Source organism: Salmo salar, chromosome 20 (assembly GCF_965601325.2).
Source record: "Salmo salar chromosome 20, fSalSal1, whole genome shotgun sequence".
In the NCBI taxonomy this organism is placed as follows: domain Eukaryota; kingdom Metazoa; phylum Chordata; class Actinopteri; order Salmoniformes; family Salmonidae; genus Salmo; species Salmo salar.
In genome coordinates this window covers 49,946,873-49,963,898 of record NC_138310.1, presented here as the reverse complement: position 1 = coordinate 49,963,898, position 17,026 = coordinate 49,946,873, and the positions used below count along the sequence as shown (strand labels likewise).

General features: G+C 40.5%; 1 protein-coding gene across 1 annotated transcript; it reads right to left on the bottom strand.

Moving 5' to 3' along the window:
- Nucleotides 1-5,649: 5,649 nt before the first annotated feature.
- Nucleotides 5,650-7,343, bottom strand: LOC106580723 (mRNA decay activator protein ZFP36). The gene is made up of 2 exons (XM_014162065.3): nucleotides 7,200-7,343; nucleotides 5,650-6,932 (listed from the first exon to the last, which is right to left on the bottom strand). The coding sequence occupies exons 1-2, from the start codon at nucleotides 7,230-7,232 to the stop codon at nucleotides 5,871-5,873; spliced, it is 1,095 nt and encodes a 364-aa protein (XP_014017540.1). The 5' UTR covers nucleotides 7,233-7,343; the 3' UTR covers nucleotides 5,650-5,870.
- Between the last annotated feature and the right edge of the window lie 9,683 nt (nucleotides 7,344-17,026).

The following is a 17,026-nucleotide window of genomic DNA, read 5'->3' as shown; positions in this document are numbered from 1 at the left end:
ACCGGTTGAGCATTCCTACAGCGTTTCCCTCCAGAAGCCATGAGAAAGATGTCCGGCTGCGGGGACCGTGCGAGGGGGTTTATACTAACGTTACTATCTGTACTTACTGGTGGCACAGACGCTGTTTCATCCTTTCCTACACTGAAATTACCCTTGCCTAACGATCGCGTCTGAAGCTGGGCTTGCAGCACAGCTATCCTTGCCGTAAGGCGATCGTTCTCCTGTATATTATAAGTACAACGACTGCAATTAGAAGTCATCATGTTAATGTTACTTAGCTTCGGCTGTTTGAAGTCCTGACGAACCATGTCCAGATAAAACCTCCGGGGTGAAAAAGTTGAATGAAAAAAGTTGAGTGAGGGAAAAAGTAAAAATATACGGTAATGAAAAAGTAAAAAACCGTCAGGTATCAAAGTAAGATCGGCAACAAAAACGCACAGCAGCGTAAACAAGTCTGCAAGTTGTGACCGGAAACAGGAAATAAGGGCAATAACTCCAAAACAATAGAAAGATCGCTGAGATCCTAAGCCAGGATTCAGACACGGCTAGGACATCCAGGTTGGCAGAGTGTGCTAAAGCAGTGAATAAAACAAACTTAGGGAGGAGGCTTCTAATGTTAACATGCATGAAACCAAGGCTATTACGGTTATAGAAGTCATCAAAAGAGAGCGCCTGAGGAATAGGAGTGGAGCTAGGCACTGCAGGGCCTGGATTCACTTCTACATTGCCAGAGGAACAGATGAGGAGTAGGATAAGGGTACAGCTAAAAGCTATGAGAATTGGTCGTCTAGGACGTCCGGAACAGAGAGTAAAAGGAGCAGGTTTCTGGGGGCGATAAAATAGCTTCAAGGTATAATGTACAGACAAAGGTATAGTAGGATGTGAATACAGTGGAGGTAAACCTAGGCATTGAGGGATGATGAGAGATATATTGTCTCTAGAAACATCATTGAAACCAGGTGGTGTCATTGCATGTGTGGGTGGTGGAACTGAAAGGTTGGATAAGGTATAATGAGTAGGGCTAGAGGCTCTACAGTGTAATAAGCCAATAAACACTAACCAGAACAGCGATGGACAAGGCATATTGACATTAAGGAGAGACATGCTTAGCCGAGTGATCATAGGGGTCCAGTGAGTAGTGAGGTTGGTTGGGGTTACGGCGATTCAGACAGCTAGCCGGGCCATGGGTAGCAAGCTTGCAGAAGATGGTCTGTTTTTAGCCACCTCGTGCGTTTCCGTCGGTAGATTAGTGGGGTTCCATGTGGTAGAGGGGACCAATCCAATTGGCAAAATAGTTATAGTGGCCCAAGAAAATTGTCCGATACACCTAGTCAGATAGCAGCCGATAAGACAGCTAATGATTAGCGGGCTGCATATGGGCGTTCAGGTTACGTCGTGAAGGAGGGGCCAGTTGGATAACTCCCTCGGGCAGATAACGTCGGTAGTCCAGTCGTGAAAGCCCAGTGGGGCTCCGCATTGGCAGTAAAACGGGTCCGGATAGGTGATTGTAGCCCAGGAGTGGCTGATGGAACTCTTCAGCTGGCTAGCTCCGGAATAATTGATGTTTGCTCCGGGACTGATGTTAGCCAATAGTCATTCGGATGGCAGCTAGCTAGCTGCAAGATCCAGGTGTAAATGTCCGGAGCTTGCAGTAGAAATCCATGGATATGGATAGAAAATAGGTCCGGTATGCTCTGGTCTGAGTCACGTTGTACAAAAACTGGAGATAGCTTTTCGAGCTAAAGGATAGCTGATGACAGCCAACCGTGGTTAGCTGAAAACTAATGTTAGCCAGTGAACTGGCTAACTTCTGGATAACTTCTGGCTAGCTTCTGTTGTGGATTTCAGATTTGAGGTGAATAATACTTTTTTTTGAAGACAATTGGTGAGGCAGGTTGCAGGAGAATGTTTTGAAGTTGAGTTTTTAGAAGAAAAATATATATATAAAAATATATGCGAAGAAAATATTTAAATATTTATATACATGGGACACGACAAGACGAGGACAAAGGACGTCTGACTGCTATGCCATCTTGGATGGAGAATGCCTACTGTCTGTAAGCTGTTAGTGTCTTAACGACCGTTCCACAGGTGCGTGTTCATTATTTGTTTATGGTTCATTGAACAAGCATGGGAAACAGTGTTTAAACCCTTTACAATGAAGATCTGTGAAGTTATTTGGATTTTTACGAATTATTTTTGAAAGACAGGGTCCTGAAAAAGGGTAGTTTCTTTTTTTGCTGAGTTTACATATTACCTCAATTAGCCTGACTAACCGGTGCCCCCGCACATTGACTCTGTACCGGTACCACCTGTATACAGCCTCGCTACTGTTATTTTCACTGTCATTTTACTGTTCTTCTTATTTTGTATTTCTCTACTTATCTATTATTTACCTAATTTACTTAAATATTGCACTGTTGGTTAGGGCTTGTAAGATAGCATTTCACTGTAAGGTCTTCACCTGTTGTATTTGGCACACATGACAAATAAACTTTGATTTGATTTGAAATAATCAAAGAGATATGACAGTCTATCATTACTTTTAGATGTGAACTTTCAGTCGGAAAAAAATATAAAGCGCTATGATAAAACTGGCTCTCATGAGGACCGCCACAGGAAGGGAAGACCCAGATTTTCATCTGCTGCAGAGGATAAGTTCATTAGAGTTACCAGACTCAGAAACTGCAGCCCAAATAAATGCTTCACACAGTTCAAATAACAGACACATCTCAACATCAGCTGTTCAAAGGAGACTGCGTAAATCAGCCCTTCATGGTCGAATTGCTGCAAAGAAACCACTACTAAAGGACACCGATAATAAGAAGAGACTTGCTTGGGCCAAGAAACACGAGCAATGGACATAAGACCGACGGAAATCTGTCCTTTGGTCTGATGAGTCCAAATTTGAGATTTTTGGATCCCACCGCCGTGTCTTTGTGAGACGCGGAGTAGGTTGATGGATGATCTCTGCATGTGTGGTTCCTACTGTGAATTATGGAGGAGGATGTGTGATGGTGTGGGGGTGCTTTGCTGGTGACACTGTCTGTGATTTATTTAGAATTCAAGGCATAACCAACATGGCTAACACATAATTCTGCAGTGCTACGCCATCCCATCTGGTTTGCGCTTAGTGGGACTGTCATTTGTTTTTCAGCAGGACAATGACCCAACACACCTCCAGGCTGTGTAAGGGCTATTTGACCGAGAAGCAGAGTGATGGTGTGGTGCATCAGACGGCCTACACCGGCCAAACCCGGACCCTGCTGGGCCAATTTCTAGCCGCCCTATGGGACTCCCAATCATGTCTGGTTGTGATACAGTCTGGATTCGAACCAGGGTGTCTGTAGTGACGCCTCTAGCACTGAGATGCAGTGCCTTAGACTGCTGCGTCACTCGGGAGCCCATGATGATACATGATTCCATATGTGTTATTTCATAGTTTTGATGTCTCCACTATTATTGTACAATGTAGAAAATAGTAAAAATAAAGAAAAACCCTTGAATGAGCAGGTGTCCAAACTTTTGACTGGTACTGTATATTTCATGCTGAAACTCTCATATTAATCACCAATGGTTGATAGTTGATCGTTTATATTTAGCATAATGTTTTCCAGCTTTGTCATTCTATTATTTAAAATCATCTTATTCAATTATTTCATATAACTGTATTTTAGATGTGATAAGGCCGCACAGAGGGCCAGAGATAATTACAGACACCTATGATAATCTGAGGTACCCAAAAGGGCGACTAGATGTATTTTGATAGATTACATAAAATCCTTGAAAGATAACAAAATTCTGGTAATTTACTGGTAAACATCTAAAGTTTCCAGTAATATACCCTCCTTTTGTAACCCTAGTTATGTGTTCAGGGTTGTTTTTTGACCCCTACTTTATTCTTGGAGAAGGAATTTCTGATGATCCCATCAGAAATGTGCAGCGTATAGACTTTTGAAGACCTTACTGGGTTGAGTAAGAGTAGGTTATTGATGCAGGGAGGTTGATTTAACGCTATAAACCTCACATTTCAAATACAAGGTATAAGGAAGTGCTTGCATTGCTCTTTGTGTTCATCCTGTGCCCATATTAAAAACTCCTCAATAAAACCCTGTCAGCTATCCTTATATGAAGGGACACATCGCAAAAGGAGATTTCCGGAGTTCATTTTTAATAGAAGGCCTTTCTGAAGCAATCTAGTCATATCTGACATCATAAAAATTGATACCCCATTTGGGGATAAAAAAATTGCAAGTATTGGTTTACACTGAAGTGTATACAGAGCAGAAGGAAAGACTGTTAACCATGACAACCTTGCCAGTGAGTAAACACAAGGGTGAGCACCCTTGAGGAAATGGTGTTCCAGGAGAGGAATGTCATATATGACAGGCACTTGACCACACTGCTAGGTTACAGCTCAGCTCCCAATCAACACATTAGCTCCAGCATATACGCATGGCTAGTTCTGAAACTGAGCTCTATGCATGCAGGATAAGGAGTAAGTTGTTGTTTTGGGTCAAATGCCTTCAGTGACTGACACAGTATTTTGGCCAAATACTGGACCTATCACCCATTTGTGTTCACATAACAGCCGTCTCCAGAAAGATATAGACTGGTTGCTCACAGCTTACACTGAGGAATTGAGAGCTTCTTCTTTTTCTATTTTTGTATTATTAAACCATGTATTCTGCCCTCATGTAGCTTCTGTTTGTGTTGTCATCAAATAGTAAGAAATGTTTTCCTTATTGAATCAAACTTGAGACAAACTGTGAAACTGTCAAAAAGACAATGAAATGCAAGAAATGACATTTCTTTATCATTTTCATTTATTTCTCTTGTTTAGCCGATCAAAAATAAATTCATATTTTTTTCTCAATTATTCACACATCGTTTTTACATACCCTGACAAGTTCTTGATAAATAAGTACAAAATACATTGGTATTACCACAATAAATATCATAATAAATATATTAGTTAAGTCTATACAATTACAAAAAGCAAAGAAATGCAAATAAGTCAACATATAGTCTATGGAAATACTGTGATGTTACAGTCCCTGATGAAATAGAAGTCACCTACTACAGTTGAGTAGGACCCGACCAGGGTTGTCAAAACATTATGCAACAAAACAGGTCTCTAAATAAATGGCAAGGTTACACAAATACCCCCTCCTAGATCTGTGACATACACAGAGGGTGTACTAGCACCTTCTCACTTTTGTCACAGATGTGTTAAAATATGATGAAAGTCCAAAAATAATATGAAAAATAGAATTTGGCAAAAGTATAAAAGAAGTGTAAAGCTTTGGTTAAATGCTACATAGAGAGACTAGTCTCCCAATACCTAGTTTAAAGTGCATATCACAGTGAGAGAATGTATTGTTGTCATTTTCCAAGTCACATTGATGGTTTGAATAGTTCTTGGTATACACATGAATACCAACAGAATAAACAGACCTGACAAACAGTTCTGTCAGCTTACTAAATGGAGGGGAGTCTTTTGTTGATCATATATTTAAAGGACTAATCGAAGTAAGGCTACTAGGTCCTTCTCATATTGATTGAGACAGGTAAAGCTACTTAAAACGTTGTTACTATCATAACGATCAAGGTCATTTTTAAAGAAAGCAATTAATGGAAGACAAGATGAAAAGTTAAATGAAAATATTCATAATTATAAAAAATATACAGATTTTGATAGAAGTTTGAGTACCAAATAAATGTCACTGAGCAAGTAATTTACTAATATAAATAAACAGTATAAAGTGTTGATGCGCATCATATTGATAGGATTTCTGATTTGTGTAAGCAGAACCTTCACAGTTGATCAAGGTTCGTGTGTTCGATTGTCTCTATGTGATTTGGGTTTCCTAGTCAGAGAGTGACAGACGCGCAAAGACGGTGAGGCGCTTGTTGCCAGCCCCATCAAATGTGGGGGACTCTGAACCGCTGGTGCTGCCTGTGCTGGTGTAACTATCCCGATCTGAGAGGGAATCTTCAGAAGAGAAGCGCTGGAGGTTTTGCTGGGTGATGTAGATGTTGTTGCGGTCCTCCATAGCGTACGATTTGTTCAGAGTGTCTGGGGAGTTATTTCCGTGGCCACAAACGCAGCGTGAGGGCTTCTGTGGCTCAACTATCATAGGGATTTTGTGGATGTCACCAACACTGGGTCGGCTCTGACAAAACTGAAATGTGTCGCGTTGGGTGTCATTGAACACTGGGGAGAGAATGTCCGCAGGGGGTGGTGACACCGAGGGAGCACGGGTGAAGCCAAGGGGGTCGTGGAGCGCAGGGGGGGGTGAGCTGCGTGATCTCAGGAAACCTGCGAAACTGACGCTCTGACGGAGCTGACGTGGGCTCTGATCAGCAAGTGCTTGGTTGTGGAACTTTTGGGTTAAGGGGGTGAGCTTCTCTTCGTGAATGAAGTGACAGCGGGCTCCATATGGGCAGTAGCCAAAGTTGTAAAAGGTGCGGCAGGCCTCCGTTTTGTATTTTGGGTGCCTGTACAAACCACGCAACTCAGGCTCTCCATGGGCAAACTGACACTTGCTCCCATATTTACAGCTGCCGTTCTCCTGGAAACTACGGCACAGTTCGGTCTTGTAACGGTTGGAAGGGAGAGGTGTCGGGCTGTTCAGTGGAGGAAATCCAGGCGGTGGAGGCACTTCATCCAGGGTCTTCATTTTACCGAAGGAGAGGACACTGGATTCGGTCAGACTCATGGAGCGGTCAGGTCTGAAGGAAACCTGTGGTTGACTTGGAGCCATCTTGCTCCAAATGTCAAGTGGCCAGGGGGTATCATTGTTCAATTGCTCAGAGCTTAGACTATGGCTCTTTGGTGAGAAGAACGAAGTTGAACGGTTGAGACGAGGTAACATCGGTTGAATTTGTTTCTGGGTGAATGGTTCATCTAAACCCAGATTGATTAGATTCTGTGGAGAGAAATATAACAGTCAATAAATGATCACGTTATAACCATGTAATAGCCTACTCACGATGCAGAATTGTAGCATCTGCTCTGCTCCTCAGAAGCTTAATCGTTAAATATGTTTTGTGAATATTTCAACATATAATCAAAGTTGAAAGGAGCCAACAACTAATAAAATAGTCTAATTGTGTTTTTTTTACCCACCAAATGCATAACCATAGCTTATGTTACTGATCTGAACATAAATATAAACCCAGTGAATAAAACTTACCCTCGTGATAATATCGTCGATCATATCTGACATGCTTCTATGTATTCTTGTCCGTTGAAAAGTTTTAGTTCGCCTGTCACTTTCAGCTGCAAGACACGGGCGATTGCGCTGCGCTGTTACTGCAGGACTCGCCTTTTATAGTTTATTTAGGGCGGCAGGCGGGGTTTCCTGTGCTATCTTCCCGGACACCACTCCCGTAAAGTTTCATACACAGCAACCAGGGTTGTCGTAAAGCCCTGTTTTTGTATTTTTGAACAGCTGTGTATTGTTTCGGTTTCACCAACATTCAAACATAAACGCATCATATAGACAGTGCTACATAATACGCACACAAATAGTCACCCACTTGTTCATTATTTTCCTACGTTCAATTCGATTTTAAGTTACGATGACGACTAGTTTTGGGATAGTAGGCTATGATTAACTACTTCGTTGCTGGACACATTTCCCCCAAGGCTGTTACCAGAATCACCCCAGACTTTTTCCTCATTGGTTTCTATGCGTGAGACCTGCTCTCTGTTTTTATTCTGTCTTTAATAATATATTTTCCAGTCTTTACTTTCATTTTCCAACAGTTATAGCCTAGCCCTCAAAGGAGGGAAAGATAGTTATTTATATACCCTTAGGCTATAGAAATAAATATGCCAATGTGCATTATTTAAACTCAATGTTTTCAATCACTCTTCAGACAATTACACTCACATTTTGGCACAAAACAGACATGGTCAATTTCATGTAGACTACATTTAGTTGGAGACCGGATGGTGGTCATGTAGACTATAGATCTAACAAGGTGGCCTAAAATGTATCTGTATGTCCATCTGTATGTCCATTTTACATGACAATGTAAAGACAGGTGACAGAATCCATTTAGGCAATGACTTTAGTATGATCTTACTGTAACAAATAACATTATCCAGTAATCAGTCTAGACTTGAAACACAGGGTCTCTAAGGATATGGTTTAGTTTCTATTTGTGATATCATGTAGTGTTTGCTAAGTCATGTGTGGTACCATGACAAGGCTGAATTAGGTTATGTAAGTATTTTTTCCATCTGTGTTACTGGTAGCCCAATGGTAAACAGACAATGTGATTACTAATCCCTCAATAGCAGGAAACTCTTGGATAATGACTATGTTTCTGTTTCTGCTATTTAACCATCAATGAAACCATGGGTCTATCCCTTGCCTGACATAGCACTGTTCACACGCGTGAGAAACGCATCTGAATTTGTGTGGCTAAATAAGTCATTTTGGCATTAACTCGACACCAATAAAGTAGATGCAAGAATGGCCCGATTTTAAAGTGTGGAATAACCCACTCTTTGTCTTGATTAGTAGACTACATTCGGAGAGTATTTGGTACATTAGTTGTGATACACTTGCTCATGTAAATAGTGTCAAGTTGAAGAAGTTAAGAGGGTTTACAAACATATCCAGTCCAAATATATCCAGTGACAGTGTCCCATGTTGAGTTGATCTACAGTTCTTAGAGGTGACTGTATCTCTATTTGTCATGTGGGTTTGTTGTCACACAGTTCATAAGTCTAACAAGGAAGTGCGATAGAAAGTAATATATTTACTTTGAAATGCTTACACTTGGATGTGCGTTGAGCTCTTTCAAATTAGTCATTTGATTGCCAAACGACCTAATGGCAGAAGGGACACGGTTTCAACTATTCAATGTTTAATAAGGAAACTGCTCATTTTACTTGGACCCTATCACTCCCTCAAAATGCTTATACATTGACTTCAGCACCGTTGTTACTGGATAGTGTTTTTGTATAATCTGGTTGTGTCCTAAACTTTAAAGCCTGTGTTTAACTCAGTATTAAGGTTGTATTATGGAGACAATGTGAGGGGAAATGGGTGCAGAGACTGGCCTATCATGATGTGTAGTAACTGCTGTATACATATTCCTGTAAGCCAGCTCCTCATTGCCTATATAGCCAAGGGGTGGATGTGGAACTGAAACACAAACTTGAGGCAGAAACACTCTATGTCCCTCCCTCCCAAGACATATTATGTCAGTTTCCCACCTTAGTGGTCACAGTGTACCTTTTCTTTACATTATGTCATTATCCCAACAGCAGTGTTACGTGTCCATATGGGGCCCTGAAAATCTCAAGTTTCATCAATTGCAGGCAGCATAACTCCCGGCCACAGAAGCAGGTAGAGCAGGCATGCCTACTCATGTCCAGTTAAAAATAACCCCAAGCTTCCACTACCTTGTCAAATTTGGTTGGAACTTATATTTAAAAATGGTTAATGAGAAATTGAAAATATTTTATTCCTTGCCTTTTCTTTCCCTTTTTTTCTATTTTGTTTCCCAATCCACTTCTTTGGTTTCTCAAACTGTGAAGTGGTGTGCATCTTTCTCCAAGTTTATTTTCTTCCCTGGTCCCAAGAGTATGGAAAGTCGCTCCTAGTGAGTTGGGAGGTGCGCAGCATACTTGCTCATACACACATGCTCACACAAATATACATACTAGCTAAGCCCTAAGGGACATTCTATAGTGAGCAACAATGTGCGATACGCCAAGCTTTCCAGTGGGGCTTTCCAGTCTTAACAAAGGTACAATTTATACACTACAGATATCCCAATAGGCATGTTTAGGCAGGAACCCCCTTATGAACACTCATGGTGACATGTGCATGGGGTGGGGGTGGCTGTGGTATAAATTAGGGAAATTATTACAAAATGTATGCAAAAAAAATCTGACAGAATTGAAATTGCTACATTTTCTAAAGCACCTTTTATAGCTTGTATTAGCAGCCCAACAACGTGTGAAAATAGATGAGTAAAAGCAAAACTGTAAATGTAACTCCATGTAATGCATACAGAAATCACATTTTGTGCATTGTGGATTGCCACTGAAAATCACGTATGCCATGTCCTTTGTCCCAATTTCCACAAATCATTAACCCACAATATCATTCACCGATACCGCTTATGCGAAGTGACCTGGGAGTGACTCAAATGGCCCAGTCATCAAATGTCTCAGCTAAACTCACTGTTTTTATGCTGTAGTTATCTTACTGTTGACAAAATTGTCAGCTCGTAGTGAGCTGCTCTTATTATAACTCCTCTCAATGCTGCTCAAGACATAAATAAGTGAAGGGTTGTGTCCAGACACATCTGTGTTCAGCACTGTCAATAGACTCAACACCTAAATCCAAATATATTTTTCTTGTACAGCAGTCAGTATTTACAGTGCCTTCAGAAAGTATTCGCACCCCTTTACTATTTTTTTTGTTTTATTTTTTTGATTTTTTACATTTTGTTGTGTTACAGCCTGAATTTAACATGTATTAAATTGAGATTTTGTGTCACTGGCCTACACACAAAACCTCATAATGTCAAAGTGGAATTATGTTTTTAGAAATATTTACAAATTCATTAGAAATGAAAAGCTAAAATGTCTTGAGTCAACAAATATTCATTGTCTTTGTTATGGCAAGCCTACATAAGTTCAAGAGTAAAAATGTGCTTAACAAGTCACATAATAAGTTGCATGGACTTACTCTGTGTACAATAATAGTGTTTAACATGATTTTTGAATGACTACCTCATCTCTGTACCCCACACATACAATTACCTATAAGGTCCCTCAGTCAAGCAGTGAATTTCAAACACAGATTCAACCACAAAGACCAGGGATGTTTTCCAATGCCTCGCAAAGTAGGGCACCTATTGGTAGATGGGTAAAAAAAATGCAGACATTGAATATCCCTTTGAGCATGGTGAAGTTATTAATTACACTTTAGATGGTGTATCAATACAACCTGTCACTACAAAGATACAGGTGTCCTTCCTAATTCAGTTGCTGAAGAGGAAGGAAACCATAGGCCAATGGTGACTTTAAAACAGTTAGAGTTTAATGGCTGTGATAGGAGAAAACTGAGGATGGATCATACTAACCTACTAACTGTCACGACACCTACGGAAGGTGGTGCCCCTCCTCGCCTGGGTGGCGCTCGGCGGTCGTCGTCGCCGGCCTACTAGCTGCCACCGATTTATGTTTCACGTTCTGTTAGTTAGGCCTAGGTTAGTTATGCACCTGTTTTGTATTAGTTGTTAGTGGGGAAGGGTATTTAGGCTAGCTAGTTAGGTTTGTGGTTTGTGCGGGATTGTTCGTTGTCAGGGTTGATTGTTTGTTATGAGGTTCTGTGTTTTTCCCTCTTGGAGTTACGTTGTATTGTTTTTGGGCTGCGTCCCTGGTGAACGTTCTTATGAGGGTGGTGCCTTTATTTTGCACACCCTGCACTCCGTTCTTTGCATATTTTTCCGTGTGAATATTTTATTAAACTTTATTTCCGGAATCATCTGTCTCCTGCGCCTGACTCCATCTCTCCTGATTCCTCAAGCCACCCGCTGTGACACTAACATACTAACCTAAATGACAGTGAAAATAATGAACAGAATACAGAATACAAATATTCCATAACATGCATCCTGTTTGCAATAAAGCAATATCCAACACAACACATCACTGAGTACCACTCTTTATCTTTTCAAGCATGGTGGTGACTGCATCAAAAATAAATGAAATAGAACTAAGCACAGGCTAAACCTGGTTCAAGAAAACCTGGTTCAGTCTGCTTTCCAATAAACACTGGGAGACAAATTCACCTTTCAGCAGGACAATAGCCTAAAACACAAGGCCAAATATATTCTGTAGTCGTTTACCAAGAGGACATTGAATGTTCCTGAGTGGCCTAGTTATAGTTTTGACTTAAATCGTCTTGAAAATCTATGGCAAGACTTGAAATGGCTTTCTAGCAATGATCAACAACCAACTTGACAGTGTATAAATCATTTTTAAAAGAATAACGTGCAAATATTCTACAATCCAGGTGTGAAAATCTCTTAGAGACTTACCCAGAAATGCTCACTGCTGGAATCGCTGCCAAAGGTGATGTATTGACTCGGTGTGAATACTTATATGAATTAGATATTTATGAATTTACTTTTCAATAAATTTGCTAAAATATCTAAAAACATGTTTTCACTTTGTCATTATCGGGTATTGTGTGTAGATGGGTGTGAAAATAAATAAATGTAATCAATTTGAATTCAGCCTGTAACTCAAAATGTGGAATAAGTCAAGGGGTATGAATACTTTCTGAAGGCACAGTACACATAACAGAATCCCCCCACCCTCACCCCTCCCGTTACCCCAAATGACATATTTAATTTTTACCTAAATGATTGTGGACCATAACTTCCACTCAAATGGAAATGTACTCCTTACTTGTTGTGTGTATGTACTGACCTTAATGTGTAACTGATAGATATGCACACACACACTACATGTTAATGTTTTTAAGTGTACAGTACAGTACCAGTCAAACGTTTGGACACACCTACTCATTCAAGGGTTTTTCTTTAGTTGTGCTATTTTCTACATTGTAGAATAATAGTGAAGACATAAAACTATGAAATAACACATATAGCAACCAAAAAAGTGTTAAATAAAAATAAGTTAGATATTTGAGATTCTTCAAAATAGCCACCCTTTGCCTTGATGACAGCTTTGCACACTCTTGGCATTCTCTCAACCAGCTTCATGAGGTGGTCACCTGGAATGCATTTCAATTAACCGGTGTGCCTTGTTTAAAGTTAATTTGTGGAATTTCTTTCCTTCTTAATGGGTTCGAGCGAATCAGTTGTCTTGTGATAAGGTTTTGGTGGTATACAGAAGATAGCTCTATTTGGTAAACGACCAAGTCCATATTATGGCAAGAACAGCTCAAATAAGCAAAGTGAAATGACAGGCCATCATTACTTTAAGACATGAAGATCAGTCAATACTAAAGGGTACCAATAAGAAGAAGAGACTTGCTTTGTCCAAGAAATACGAGCAATGGACATTAGACTGGTGGAAATCTGTCCTTTAGTCTGATGAGTGCAATTTGAGACTTTTGGTTCCAACCGTCTACCGTCTTTGTGAGATGCAGAGTAGGTGAACGGATGTTCTCCGCATGTGTGGTTCCCACCGTGTCAGCATGGAGGCGGATGTGTGATGGTGTGGGGGTGCTTTGCTGGTGACACTGTCAGTGATTTATTTAGAATTCAAGGCACACTTAACCAGCGATACGCCATCCCATCTGGTTTGTGTTTAGTGGTACTATCATTTGTTTTTCAGCAGGACAATGACCCAACACACCTCCAGGCTGTGTAAGGGCTATTTGACCAAGAAGCAGAATGATGGTGTGGTGCATCAGATGACCTGGCCTCCACAATCACCTGACCCCAACCCAATTGAGATGGTTTGGGATGAGTTGGACCGCAGAGTGAAGGAAAAGCAGCCAACAAATGCTCTGCATATGTGGGAACTCCTTCAAGAAAAGCATTCCAGGTGAAGCTGGTTGAGAGAATGCCAAGAGTTTGCAAAGCTGTCATCAAGGCAAAGGATGGCTACTTTTTTTTTTGTTGGTTACTACATGATTCCATATGTGTTATTAATAGTTTTGATGTCTTCACTATTATTATACCATGTAGAAAATTGTCAAAATGAAGAAAAACCCTTAAATGAGTAGGTGTTCTTAAACTTTTGAGTGGTAGTGTATCTCTTGCTTAAACTGACAGAGTTGTATGGGGATATATATATTTTTTGCTAATTAGATTTCCGAGGGGGTGCAGACATCGACCTTAGTTAATGGAAGCTTCTGACTGGTACTGTATGTAAATTGTAAAGTCATTTGTCTGTTATGTCTTTTTCATTATATGTCGGACCCCAGTAAGACTAGCTGTTGCTAATGGGGATCCTAATAAATCGAATCAAAATCCGAAATATTCCCTTTATATTACCCTCCAAGCTCTCCAGGGTTGTTTCCCCCCATTTTTCATACTCTTGTCTGCTTGGTTTCAGTATCATCAGGGCACTTGAAGATGGGTCAGTTGCACCACATACTCTTCTCATTGGGGATGACCTTACAGGAGGAGGACAGAGGGCATCGACTGACTCAGCTGCTGCGGTTGGTCACGAGCCCATATTTACAGACCTTTTACAAGGGAAAGTACCTTCCTTTCCTGCTCGCCTTACATTACTAACAGTGAGTCTCAGCCCTTAGAAACACAGTGGCTCTTATTTTTTCAAGAGGTGTTTCCGTGTTCTATTCCTTTGTTTAAAATCAGTGTGTCTTTTTGAAATAGGTGTATATGAGGACTTGTGCTGTATAGTAGGCCGACGTTCTTTACCGTAGCTACGTATTGCTCTGCATTGATTATAACGTTTGTATGATAACCGTTTTCCTCTATTGCCTTTGTATGTTTTCCCTTAGCCTATTTGATTTGTTCTGACAAACTCACTGGGTAACTTGTCTGTGAGGTTAATCTCCCTGAGTTCACAAATTCAGTTTGAGATGCTTTTTAAAAGATTTGCTTTTGGAAAAAAAAACTGAAATTGGGTAATACTTTGGTACATAAGGTTTTCCAGGTATGTCTGTTTTTTAGAACTACCTCAGCGAATCAAAGCGGTAGCTTACTCTAGTGGTCCTCAGAGGGATTGCATTTGTGCCACTCTGTTTTCGCTATGGAGGTGCAGTTTTTACACTTCCCTTCGAAACACATTTTAGCAGTGTGAAATATTCCCTGAGGAACAAACATAGCCTTATATATGGAATACCACCCCTCGTCTTTCACATACTGGCTCTGTGAGTTGATGCTACCTCCCTTCTATTTACGCAACCCCTCTTAAACACAGCACTGTCTACCACACCTGGAAAACCTGAATGGATGGCAATACACTGTGCCCTGTCCCCCTGTTATAGAAAAATTTATATCAAAACCGTGACACATAAGCAAGTTGCTTTGTGCCAGTTAATATGTGGATGCTTGTTTGTCAATCCAAGCATAAAACCGTATTCCTTAACTTTTATATGCACCTGTCACTGAATATAGTGGCCCAGCGTACAGTGACAACACCCCGCAGTGCCAATGACGCTGTCCTTTATTGTCCATCTCGGTCAAATTTCTGACGCACTATTTTCACACTGAGCAGAGGTCGGAAATGGGATCATTAGCCTGTCTTGGAAAGAATGCTGTAGAATATTGTCCCAGGAAATGTACCACAATTCAGGTTCACTCAAGGTTCAAGATTGCGTGGAAAACTAGATAGTCTTTGAAGAATCCAGCATGTTGAATTACAGATATTTGAGGCTTGACTTGTCAGTGTGGCACTTCCATTCTCAATATTCTATACAAATATTACTGCTTTACAGGTGTGACGTCATCACACAACATGTAACCACATTTTGACCACACGTGTGACATCGCACATGGAAGGCAGTGTCATTCTATGATAATATTCACAAATGGTGGATGGTGACATCATCTCAGATTTGACCATTTGTGGGAGGGATAATAAAAAAAAATACAAGAAAGGCCTTTATGATTCCAATAATAAGTTCAGCACTGTCTTGTGAAGTGGGTATTTTGATCATTATTTCAATTATTGTCTCGTTATAGGTGTTACTAAAGGCAGTGCTAGTCTGTTCTTTTTAATAACTTGGATGATCCTAGGTCCTAATGGCCAGGCGCCGTGGGAATGATTGAGCCATCCCCTCACAGGCAAGTGTGGTATGGCAGTCAAAGCTGAGTGCAGAATCTGCCAGTCCTGAGATAGGTCAGAAGTCCCACTCACTCTGCAGCAGCACAGCTCTCATAGTCTCTCTCTGTCTCTCTCTCTCTCTCATGCTCTCTTTCTCTCAGTATAAAGTAGGGAACATTATTGTCAGTGAACCATGTAGCTGTGCCCAGAGTGGGGACGCCTTGTGACAAAGGGGTCAGACACTGCCAGAAGACAGTTCCTATGGTGCAATGTTTTTTTCTCGTCCATGTGAAATAGTTATGTTCTGCAAAGTTGTGTATTTTTAAGTGTATCTATTCATATCATGCAATAGGCTTTCAAACCTAACCTCTGTGAGAGCTCTTTAGGCTACGGCCAAGCACACACACTCCCTTTTCTGAGTTCTTCCATGTTTCACTCATAGCTGTATTCAAGGTCAGGTGCTGTACTGCTGGATGATAACTGTGCGGATGTGGACCCACTTAGTGTTCGGTAAGATTATAGCTGTGTTCGAATTATTCATACTAACCGCCATAACCTTACTATTTGTGACGTAAATTGAGTTTAAAGTATGCTTATTAGTCATAGTATGGATATAGTTAGTATGCTATAAGTTCCCGGATGTTGACACTATTTCCGTACTTTTAGGGCCTATATTGCAATTCTTCCGAAAATGGGTGTGGCTTCACATCGTTTTCAGATTTGAAGAAAATTATGGAAAATATGTAGCCGAAGTCCAACGAGAGCTTCATCCAATTCATTGCTTTAACTAATTGGGAAAAATGTTAAGAAAATGTTGAGCAATGTAATAAAGTAATGACTTTTCAAATAGGTTACCTTTACATGTTATGTTGGCTGACAATTTGTTACCTATGCTATTCTTACGCACCACATAGCATATCATTACAGCAGTATGTAACGTTACCATTATGTTAGCTAGCTACCTAAAGTTAGTTGGCTACTAATACATCAAACTTGTCAATATATTAACTATATGCTATATAAGTAACTACCCAATGTTTATTGACTTGATTATTCCCATAATTTTTAGCTTAGCTAAGTGGTGTAGTCGTTACGCGTTCTCAATTGACATTATGGTGCTTTTGTAAATTCGCTCTGGCTATACTCCAATTTCAGAGATGGCCAGTGTCAGTAAACCTTGGCAAAAAGCGTAATTAAATTGTTGCCAGCAGCACTGTTACAGTCACCAATGCTCTGGATAACATGAAAACTGCCTAACCAGCTCTTCTAGGG